The 12,353-nt window shown below is 40.5% G+C and overlaps 1 protein-coding gene across 1 annotated transcript; it reads right to left on the bottom strand.

Annotated features, from left to right (window-relative positions):
* Positions 1-2,929: 2,929 nt before the first annotated feature.
* On the bottom strand, positions 2,930-9,534 carry ywhag2 (3-monooxygenase/tryptophan 5-monooxygenase activation protein, gamma polypeptide 2). The gene is made up of 2 exons (XM_085184467.1): positions 9,267-9,534; positions 2,930-6,225 (listed from the first exon to the last, which is right to left on the bottom strand). Exons 1-2 carry the CDS (start codon positions 9,351-9,353, stop codon positions 5,569-5,571), a joined length of 744 nt encoding a protein of 247 aa, XP_085040593.1. The 5' UTR covers positions 9,354-9,534; the 3' UTR covers positions 2,930-5,568.
* Between the last annotated feature and the right edge of the window lie 2,819 nt (positions 9,535-12,353).

Genomic DNA, 12,353 nt, shown 5'->3' with positions numbered 1-12,353 from the left:
TCTGTGCATGTGTTTGCACTTGGCAGCCTCCAGGTACATATTTAGCAGGTTATCTTTTAAATTAACTTAAGTTTCAATATTTAAACACATAAAAACCAGAATCACCAGTCAAATCTGATAAAAACAACAACAACAAAAAAAAAACCCACAGCTTCACAAATTTCCTGACTTTTCTTGTCCTGTTAGATTGCTGGAATTATCAGAGCAAACCTTACCAATCAGTGACTGGCTACAGCAGCCTGTGCCAGCACACCTGTCAATCGAAAGGGTCAACACCCCTAACTTTAAGCCTTAATTAATATTAATATTCAAATGGAAAAGGTAAAAAAAAATTGCTCATCACCAACATGCAATTTAGTGCTGGTTAATTTAAATTTTAACACGAGTGTCTGTGTGGACTGAGTCTGTTTTAAAGCTGGCCTCAAAGGGTCTACGCCAAGAGCTACCACAGCTTCTGTGTTTGTTAGCCCCTGAAGTTGCTGCTTTACACATTTAAGTCTAAAAATGGTTTTGTTCTTGTTCCCATCAAGCATTCCTATTATAATACTCCAAATCTATGTCTGTCTGTCTGTCTGTCTCTTTGTCCACTAACTTCTATCAGGAATTAAGCAACCAGACTTGACACACAGGTAAATCTTGGGTTCTTATCTATATCATTGTTATACAGAGAGGTGTGGTGAGGAAAACATCAGACATCACTCTATCTTAACCAAAGTAATTACTTTATTGTCTCTTGCCAATATCTTGCACATACAGACAGCGACTTCTCAAAATGGCCCCTTATCCATTTCCTGCCAGCTTTAAGCTAGAGACCATGCCTTCTCAATTCAGACTGGCCTATAAAAGAGCTGCAACTGAGGCAGGCCTCCTCTTTACAGGGCAAACAAGATGGCCACAGAGGCAACCTGCGAACACCTTGCTGCATTAGTGCTTCCCAACAATCATATATATTATCAGGCTAAAATGATGTGTGTGAGTATTTATTTACCTTAAAATGTTACATACAAAAGAATTGCATTGTTTCTCATTTCATGACAGCAACATTTGATTTACATCCACAAAACTTGCAATATAACGACATATGATAATGCCATCAGGTTGCCTGGCAACCACCTAGAGAGGGGCTAAAATCACCTGTTTAAAGCATTTATGTGCCTACTTTTATAAGGTAAAGCACCTTGTAAAAGCATTGTATTATTTTAACTTCATGGCAAACAGCATAAGCGGGGCGAACAATCCTATACCACAAGGATGTACTAAAAATATCCAAGGTACTGGACACACTGGGAGTGCAGTGCAGGAAGTTTTAGTTATTTTAAGATAGCGCTAGGCTAACTCTTTCGCTTTAATTTGCTGGAAAGAGATGAGAATGGTAAAATATCCTCATCTATCCATAAAACATATAAGCATATTTATAAAATGTCTTTAAATTCAGTGTCTGTACTTTCAGTTTCCTCTTCTATGTGTCACGTACATAATCTAAATAAGTGTGTAGACAGCTACTTCTCTACAACCTTAAAAGAGCTTGTGAAATTCAGAGAGGACAAAAATAACCTGCCCCTATCACTACAAGCCTGACTTCCAAAGTTTATTTTTAATCCGTCATCAAAGGTATACATTCTTTTGTATCACCAGAAACGTCTCAGGAAATCTAATTGTGGCCCTCTGATGATAACGATCCAGTGATTTAAAAGACATTTTGATGGCATAACAATGGCTCGATGATACCTAACTGCATCGTCATCCTGGACTCATCAGGGAAATGATGCTTCCTGTAATGACAGAGCAGTTATTGTAGTTGTGGAAGTGCATAGGGCCTTTAATACCCAATGTAAATAACTAATTTAAATGAACATATATGTATGGAAAACTATATGTATATGTATGCATGTAAAACTATTGAGTTTTATTCAGATTTGAAAGAATTTGCCATGAGTGGTACTAAATTGAATTTGTAGCTACTGAAGATTCAATTACATATCCATCAGCAGGCCCCAGAGTGTTTTGGGATGCATAATGTCAGCAGCATTTACCAACAACTGTGACACCGGTGTCCCTGAAAGTGTGGCAGTGAGTGCATTGAAGCACCAGCATGAGGATAGGTTGGTGCTGAATCCTAATGCCTCCTGTGCGCTCTGAGCTTTCATTTTTTACAGGATGCAATAGGTGCTGGGCTGATAGTGGGGTACTTATTATAGCCCTAGCAACAGGAATGGGATTGGTGACTGCAGAGAGTAAGCTTGTCAGCTATTGGCTGGTGAAGAGGACCTTTCAAAGCAGAGAATTTCATCTCATGAAAGGTTCAGTGCAGCAAGCTGCAGCGAGAGGCTGCAGTCCGGGGGTGGGCGAGCCAGCAGCTTTATCAGCGACATTGGGTTGACAGATGTGCATAAATGCTCAGATAAACTCGACCTTTGGGTGTCAAAAAATACAACAGGGAGGTGAATTTAAAAGCCTAAGGGATGGTGATTCTCCATCCTTGCCCAACATTAGATGCAGGACTTTGTTTTATTGCTGCGGTCATAAAACCTCTAGTCTTTTCAAGAAATATTCTTTGATCTATGGCCTAATTTAGTTAATGATTAGCAAAGCGGCCTGAAAAAGAGCCTCATGTAAGACATACTGCAGTAAGCTGTATGTGCTGGCAGCATCTCTGCACTGCAGCTAATACAGACTCCATCTCATAAGTTCAGCACATGGAACAGCACAGTTGCACACAGTACACGCATACTCACCAAGATATGGATGCAAACACTTGCACATACCACATACACGCACCAGTTATGTGACCCACAAAAGGTTATATAAGGTCAAACTGGTTTCCTGTATTAATATGTGGGCAGAAATGTTGAGTATTGGAATGAAAAAGAATGAGCTGTGGTGGTTTTGGCATGAGTGTAACAGACAAAAAGAAAAATATATAGAATAATACTGATAAACAAATAACTTTAATGGGCAACAGATGGCAACCAAAGGATACAGTTTGTACTGTTTTCAGTAATCAACCCCTGACCCCCAACTCGGACTAATTTGCAGCAGCTCAGCTCTTTTATTTTTAATCAAATTTGTAATTTATCTGTGATTTCTGCATGTTTTCATGTCACAAAAACAAAGATCAACTGCCAAACAATGAAAACTTAAAAAGAAAAACACAAAGCACTGGGAAAATAAAACAAATTAATTTAAAAAGGGAACACAATGCATGTTTTCTTGACAATGAGTGAAAGTCTTTCAAAAATATCCAAACAAAAATAAGTAACAAAATTCCCTTTCTACTCGTTTCCACACACAACACTTAAAAATTAAAGCAAAGGACTGAACTCCATTTTAATATCGGTGACATGCGTGAGCAGTTGTGCCGATTAGGATTTCATGCTTTTTGAGTGGCGAGCTTTTTGAGTGGCGAGCTTTTCAGCGCCGTCAACTTTTAAACTGCGTTAAAAATAAATCAAAGCAGCTGTGACATAAAGTGTGAGCTCATGGAGGCTGACTCATGATGGTGACATAACCGGCATACATGAACAAGGTTGTATGACTGACCTTAAGGCTTTAGGTTTCTCTCTCAAGTTGTCACATCTGAAATAAAAAAGGTCTCCCAACCTGCCATGCATTAAGAAAAAACTAAACTTCCATCTGTGTGAATATATTAATACTCTAAAGAACTAGCAGCATTGTGACTATAAACCTGTTCAGCAGCTTTCTGTCCTCTTAAGCAGCTTCTAAGTGTTTATTTAAAGTTTGTTCTGAAGACGTGCAGTCGCTAATCGATAACCAACACTAGCGAACTGACTGTGCTCTCCCTGTGACTGTTGGTGATGATTATTCATACCCATGTGCTGTACAGACAGCAGAAACATGTGAAAATGAGAAAACACTGAAGAGAAAATATTATCTTTCACACATCCTTGCAGGAAAGTAAAATACTGGCAGATAAATCCTTTTTTTCCCCCATTAAAGGTCAACTTGCAAACGAGGCATCTTAAATAATACAGGCACGCACAAAAAGAAGCCAGTACTGTACTCAGGGCACAAAACAATAGTGAAACATTTTTTTTTCCTATGAAATGGTTTTCTTTAAGAACAAATTTACTTATGGGTGACGATACAACAATACACTAGACCACCACGGAAATGGTGCATGTATAATTTAGTCATATTTTTTTTATTATCATAGCTATTATTTCGGTTCTTGTGCAACTGCTACATAATGACTCACATTCAAGATATTTTGTCACTCAGGAACAGCTAAAAAGTATAAAAACAAACAAACAAACAAAAAATGTATACTGTCAGAAATAAAATATGGTCCATGTCTGTGAATTCATAACAGAAACATTGAGCTTGGAAACTTCACCATTATTAAAACTGGATAGCATGACAGAAAAAAGTACTTAAATACTGTTCAAAGAACAAAATATATCATAATCATACTTCAATGTGACAAACACCAGCTGATAAGATTAGGTGATCACTGGTGGGTTTTTATCTTCCTTTTTTTTTTCTTTCATTAACAAATTAAAATACACATATTGCATGTCACTATAGCAACGCCCATTACAGGTCAATTTTTACGATCAGCATTTTGGTATAGCAAATCAAAAACCATAACAAAATGAAATAAATTAGAAATCAACATCAGACAAAGCCTGTTTTTCTCAATCATATGAATACTTAACACCCACAGTATAAGTTAATAAAGTCAAGCTACTGTATATAAATACATCACCGGCATGCACAATATTGAATAATCGATATTATTGTTGTCATCATCTTACACTGAAGAAACAGTATAGTAGGCAAGTGCATTTAATAAAACAAACACAGAAGTAAACCACAAACTCTGAAGCTGCTTTTATTTTGTATTTTTTGTCTTTTTTTTTTTCGTTTTATTTTGTTAAGTCTCTGCCTTTTAGTAATCTTCACCTCCAAAAGAATCGATGGTTCCAGCGACAAAACGGACTAATAGAACGAGGGGAATTAAATTTAACTAACCAATCCTCAGATATTTTCACTCCCGTCTAATTTAACCTCTAAAATTTGGGGGACTTGACTGGTTTGAAACTTTCTCTTTGTTTGCTAGTGTGAGTTTAAAGCATCAGTGGCTTTCAGGGCTCTTTCTCTTACGTAGACTACTACTGGAACCAATGCAAACTAGTTTTGTGAGGCATTCCCATTCAAGCATTTTCTCTCTCAAGTGACTGAAATGCATCTCTATCACGCAAAAACCTAACTAAGCAGCTTATCTTGACAGAACAAGTTCAGTTCCTACGCCAGTGTGAGGCTGCCATTTCAATCCAACAACAACCACTTCAGGCTGATTGACTGACATATCAGTGGTTTTGGCAAATGTCAAAGAGAAAATCAAGAAGACGGAGGCCCCTTTCAACTGTATATATATTTCTATATATATTTAAACTAAGATTTAACCTCCACTCTCACCTCTCTTTTGATTCTTTTCTTTTAACACATGGAAAAATAAAGAACTGCTGCTGCGGTAGTATCATCGGCAAAAGCGGCTGCCAAAGTCCACCGGCCCTTCATATTTTTTTTTCGAAGTGCGGTTTCTTTTTAATTGTTGCCCTCCCCTCCCTCGTCATCCTGCTGGTCACTTGTCCACAGTGTCAAGTTGTCTCGGAGCAGCTGCATGATGAGAGTGGAGTCTTTGTAGGAGTCCTCGTTGAGGGTGTCGAGCTCAGCGATGGCGTCGTCGAAGGCGGTCTTGGCCAGATGACAGGCCTGCTCGGGGGCGTTTTGAATCTCGTAGTAAAACACAGAGTAGTTGAGAGCTAAGCCCAGGCGGATGGGGTGGGTGGGCTGCATGTGCTCTTTGCTGATCTCGTGAGCCTCATTATAGGCCTTCTCTGAAGACTCCACCACGGTGGCCCTCTTCTCTCCCGTGGCCACCTCAGCCAGGTATCGGTAGTAGTCGCCCTTCATCTTCAGGTAGAACACTTTGCTCTCGTGCTGCGTGTCGCTGCAGTTCTTGATCAGGAAGTTGTCCAGGAGGTTGAGCACATCCTGACACACGGCCTCCAGCTCCTTCTCAATCTTCTCCCGGTAGGCCCGCACCATCTCAATCTTTTTCTCATTGCCGTCGGCCGAGGTCTTCTGCTCAATGCTGGAGATCACCCTCCAGGAGGAGCGACGGGCACCCACCACGTTCTTGTAGGCCACAGACAGCAGGTTCCTCTCCTCATTGGACAGGGCTTCATTCAGCTCTGTTACCTGGAAGAACAAGAAAAAGAAGAAGCAGATGGACTGTTAAATAACAGCACCAGACTACATTCACTTTGTGGGGAAAAAAAGTTAAAGCAAGAACATTTCATCCAAGAAACAATTCTCAAGAAGTCAGTAATATGATTTGGTAAAAATGACAAGGCTGTTGCTGTTTAACGGTAGCATCTTCTCAAAACAGGGTGATTTTGTGCTCTTTACTGGTTTGTACTGGAAGCATAGAACTCCATATTTTTTTAAATTTTACAGACTAAACAGATGTAGAGATCAACCAATAACAAAAACAGCTGTTAGTTGCAGTCCTAATTGCCACAACTCGGACTTCTTTTGCATGAAATAACCTGGGTTAATGGGGCCATCCACAGCAAAGAAGATGAGCAATATTTCACGTCATGTGCAATTCCAGTTTCCATGGCAATCCATTCATTTAGTGCACCAGTAGCTTCAGCTGCCACGTGGACAGCTAATGCTAGTTAGTGAGAAATGATATTCAAGATAGTTGGCAGCAGTGGGGGGTTGGGAGAGGAAAGGAGGACTGGAGATGGCTAAAATGTTCCCACGAGCACTCGGGGGCAGCTGCACTGTAAATGAAAACCATCACTGCTCAGGCGGTTCACATGTCCCAGTGACCTTCTCCCCAACTGAAACTGACCTTTTTACCTGTCTAAAACACCACACGGTGACATCACTCTGAGTTAGGCTGTTAAATTGAGATTTTGATGAATCCGAATGCTGGCCGGGCAGTCCTCAAAGAGACTGGGTTATGTAACTCGAGGCTTTTATATTGGAAACGTAGTTTGTGCTGGAACATGGCCTCTTGCAGATCAATAATCGGTACAAAACATGGTGCTTAGGCTTATCATAACCTTTCACCAAGAAAAGAAGAAAGAGCTTATTGCAATTTTTGCAAGTTTTACTCAAAAAGCTTTTCGTTTTGTGCAAAAATTTCTCCTGAGCAGGTCTGACATTCTCTGCTCAGGCAGAGGAGCACAAACATGGCGCAGACTTGCTGATGTCACAGCGATGGAGAGCAAAGCTCTCAACTCATAGGGATTGAGTGGCCTTTGCTCTGCTTGTTCAAAACTGTCACACAAACCCAGTGATACCATCAGACTGCAGATGAAAAACACACAAAACAGTCAAATGAGGTAGATTACTGCTAATCTGATGACTCAACCTATGTGGGGGGGTTTTGTTGTAAAAAGAAAGGAAACTGGTCACTGCTCTAATTATTGTGATGCTTCCAACTGGAACTACACTAGTACACTATATATAAGTATAGTTATACTATTATATATGTACAAAATAAAACAAATACCTCATTGCTGATGACATGGTCATAAAACAAGACAAGAACAACTGAATTTGATACAGAGTTATCAATCAGTCGTTTAAATGTTTTATTAGGCAAAAATGAGATCAGCTGTGAAAAGAGTTCTGTGCCAGTTCTGTCTTTTGGGCTGTCTATCAGCACTGGTTGGGAAACTTTTGAAGGGCATTTCTTGTAATTATTTACATTTCTGCCTACATTTTTCATGAGGAACACAATGGTGACAGCCTATCATTTGTCTTCTCTGGCTGCAATGGCGAGGGATTCCCTTCGATTAGAGAGGGAGAGTACACACCCCTGCAAAAGGGCCCACTTTGGACCGCACTGACATGGCAGATTGCTTAAAGAGAAAGGAATCCCTCCCCTGCACGCACATCATCCCACCTCCTGCAACCAGAAACCCTCGATGACAAGTGCTCCACGGGGGCTCAACCCATCTCGCATAAGGCAAAATGTTCCTCGTTTTAAAAAGTGTGGGATGATTTTAATCCGTGTGTGAGCTCACGGACGCTGTGCTGAGACTCCTGGGATGTTGCTGGTTCCAGTATGAGCTGGTGTGACACAGCAGTTTTTTTTTTTAAACCTGTTACTGAATCCACTTCCCAGAATTTTTTAAGGGGCCAGAGAAACAAAAAAAAGAAAAGAAAAAGGCAGACAAAGGCTCTGTCCTCAGCACCATCCATTAAGAGCTGAGAAAGCTACAGTGAGGCAGGCCAGCATGTCATCTTCTTCACATCAAATATTACACCATTAACCAGGGTCATTAGCCCAAAATGGCATTAAAATGCTACCAGATATCAGCCCTTGATACACAAGCAGCATGCACAGAAGGTGATCTGTGACAAATAAAGTAATAAATAGGAAGGAAATTCCTGTAATCAAATCTGACCACACTGACTCACTGCAATATGACAAAGAATATTCTAGAGAGATTCTGCTGCCTCCTACGTTTGTTTGGAGGAGAGCGTTTAGTTTTTGGAAGCTTTTTCTTTGTCCAAAGCAATCATGCTCCAATTTATCCTCCAAGCCTCGAGTAGAAACATTAAAATGATCGCCATCATTCTTATTGTTTTAATTTATGTGACAAAGAGAGAGGAGAGGAGGCGGCGGAGGAGGAGTGGGAGGAGGAGGAGAAGAGGACGAGGAGAAGGGGGGGCAAGAGCAGTTGATAGGCTTTTTCCGAGCAACCTCACATGGCTCCCAGCAGCAGAAGCTCTTAGAAATTCAGCATAATGGAGGAAGGGGAGGTGTGGTGGTGAAAGAAGGGGAGAAAAAAAAGGAAATCAGCAAATGTGTCAGAGCAGAGCAGTTCCACGATTCCAGTCTCTTCTTAGCCTGAGAGTGAAAGCTCGGGCCTGCATGCATTTCATTGTAACGCGCCCTCAATGAGCGGCACGGCCGATAGAAAGGCACCGCCCAAGGAGGAGCCGATTTGGACTGGAATCAGAAAAAAAAAGCCTCTGAGCTGTCAGTGAACTGGCGACAGCACAATAAACACAATGAACGTTATTTCAGAATGACCCCCAGATGTAGTGCTGTAATATCGAGAGCCAGTTGTAACCGCAGCTTTACAGCTGCGAGCCTTTACGCAGGGCGAGCCTTTACGCAAACGCAGCAGCTTTACACCGATATTCACGCACATGTAAGCCACAGTTATCATCTTTCTTTTTTTGTATTTTACTGTTATTTTGAATTGACTTACCGATTTCATAGCAGCTGCCATGTCATCATATCTCTCAGCCTGTTCAGCCAGCCTGGCTTTCTGCACCAGCTGCTCGCGATCAACCATTTTTTAGATGATGTTTGGTTGCTTTGTCGAGCTGCTCTAAGTGAAGTTTGGGGAAAGAAATGACTTAAATTTTAAATCGCAATGCAGTGAAATCCTACGCGAACCTAATGCTGCAGCTGTTCCCTGCTGTCTGTCTGAGCTCCGTGCAGACGGGACACCCTCTCCTCTCTCCTCGCTCCCTCCCTCCCTGCCTTTCCTCCTCCTTCTCCCCCCTCCTCCTCCTCCTCACACACACACACACACTCTCCCCGGGCTGCGTCATCACTGGAAAAGGTGGGTGTCTGTGCCAATGATGTAACACTCCATACATGGGAAGTAGAGGGCCAGGCCTGTGGGAATGGATGGATGGGAGCAAAGGTGAGCTATAGATGAATTATGGGAAATGGGGTCCCCAGCAGAGCGACAAAAAGGCCTACCTAAAGCATAGACTGTATAAATGATTATGTGTTGTCAATGTTTCGGATCCAGTATAGTGCCTATACTTGGATGAAAAGGTGGAGTGCAGCTGTATCTTGCATCTTGACATCACACAGCTGAGGCCATTGTATTGCAAGCATAGACAATATAAAATATGGGTGTAGCTTTTGGGACTGAAAAGTGAAGTCATTGCAGTGCCTTAAACCGCATTCTTTTTAGAGGCCTCCAGGGTGCGATAGCTTTGGCTGTAAAACAGAAGCCTACAAAAGAAAAAAAAAAAAAAAAAAAAAAAAAAAAAAAAAAACAGCCCTTTGCCCTAAACTAAGCAAAGAAAACACTTTTCCAGTGAGTTTATTGGCACAGTCACTTGTTTTGGGTCATACCTATAAAAAATGAAGTCCATTTTTGAAAATTCTGGTCATTCCTAGTATCAGAAAGGTGGGACATCCAGGTTGTGATGTATACACCGCATCCACACTTCGCCATCTCTGCACTAAATGCTTGATCCAAACACAGACTGTCTATAAAGATGAATTTATCCACTATAATCACACGACCCTATAATTTTGAACTTTCCATTTTGAAACCTTAACTTTAGCATTTTGGCCTCCTTTATTTGCCAGCTGTTTAAGATGGTCAGAGTCTGAAGCTACCATATTTGGACAAGATTTCAAGTTATCAGCCAAAGTTAGCCAGCTTGGTTAGAAAGCTGTTCTTTAACCAGTAACTTCCAAAAAAGCTACACTATATATCAAATAATCACATTTCAAACCTCCAAACATAGTAAAGAGGTCTTTCAAAGAAAAAGGTATTTTAACACGAGTGACACCATACAGAACAAAGCAGGCATCACTGATAACAGATTGGTTTTATTCAGTCAGACACAACATGAAAACAAGGAGATGAGGTGCAGGTGGGTTGCAAAGCAGCTTGTAGATGCACAATAGGCAACTGTAGGCAAGATAAATCAGTAAAGCTATCACTGTAGGTAGGTGTAATTACATTTGTGGTCTGGCAGGGAGGGTGGTCACCATGACACAGCATCGTAATGACTGATGACATTACTCACTGGCCAATTCTCCCCCCCAAGGAGAGGAAATACCTCAATAAAGTGTAGTAAGAGTGAGACTCAAGCATAAAAAAAGCTTTTTAAAGTTCCAATCAAGGGAAAAAGCATATCAAGCTCTCCAGTATTCATCTTATTTATGTTTAATACAGGATTAAATGCTCTCTTGACCACACTCACATTGGTAGAATATGGACAGTAACTACACTCATCTACAAGGCAGCATGATAAAGTGCCTTTAAATAAAGGAGATGTAATGCAGTGTCATATGAGCTGCTGTTGTAATTATGGGGGAGGTATGAAGAAGAAGTGGAAAAGATGTGATCTATTGTGCCTCTAACATGCCTAAGTGCAGAACTGGGTGCTATTTCAAGTAAGTAAAAACACGATTAGTGTTTATTAGGGTGCTGTCACGTGTGAGAGAACATGATACCACGATGAGTGCTCTTGCAGTGAACGAACACAAGGTGAACAGCCCTTCTGATGAAAAACAAGAAATGCTGTGCCCTTTACAATGCCCTTATGTTGGACTGGTCTGACCATTATGGTAACAATTACACCCTTAAAACATTTTTTTGTTGTTGTAGTTGGCATTTATTAATGTAGATGACCAGTACAACTAGTGGTTTGCCTTTATGTGTCTCTCTTCTCTTTTGGTCTATGCAGCTTTTTTCCAATTTAAAACATGAATGACACCATACAGAACAAAGACGGGAACAAATACTATCAGGTAGTAATATTTATCTGATAGTATTTTTTTTTTTTTTGACAATATAGAAAAGATGCACCATCTCTGCACTACAAGCATAGCAGTTCAACAGCATTCTCTTAACCTACTAGTTTTTGGTAGTTTAGTTGTAAAAGTGTTTTAAAATTTTTACACACTCTTTTCTGTTGGACATCCTTCTCTCAAAATGCTGTTGCAACTTTTCATCTTGAATTAATCTACACTTGTAAAGAGGGAGGTTAGCTCTAGGTTAGCCAGTGGTGCTAGATAGATAGAGAAAAATGATAATAATACAAACAGATTTGCAGAATCTAACAGGAGACAGGCTTTTTTTGTCCAAAGGTTGAATCAAAAGCTGCAAAAGCAAGGGCTTAATGAGAAAGCTCAAGTTTAAGGTTTTATAACCTTCGTCCATACATTTTCTTAACAACTTAACCAAATTAGGATTGGAGCCAGCTCTCAGGCCAAGAGGCAAGGAACCATTCCACACAGGGCAAACATAGAAAAACAGACATAATTTACAGTCACATCCAACCCTTCTGCAAATTTATAGTCAGTCACTAACTAGCTTAACCATATATCTTTGGTCTGTGGCACAGGAAAAATACCGGGAGGCCCGAGTCAATGGGCAAGCTCAAACCAAGAACCTTCTTGCTCTGAGATGATATTAACCCCCGTTAACTATGCCACCTGCTTTGATGGTTTCTATTTTATGGTTATAAGGTACTGACTTATTATAACAGGATAAGGAATTCCATTTTATTTCGTTTGAGAGTGCAATCCAAAACTT

The sequence above is a fragment of the Neolamprologus multifasciatus genome, chromosome 14, assembly GCF_963576455.1.
Source record: "Neolamprologus multifasciatus chromosome 14, fNeoMul1.2, whole genome shotgun sequence".
In the NCBI taxonomy this organism is placed as follows: domain Eukaryota; kingdom Metazoa; phylum Chordata; class Actinopteri; order Cichliformes; family Cichlidae; genus Neolamprologus; species Neolamprologus multifasciatus.
This window is presented reverse-complemented; position numbering and strand designations above follow the sequence as displayed.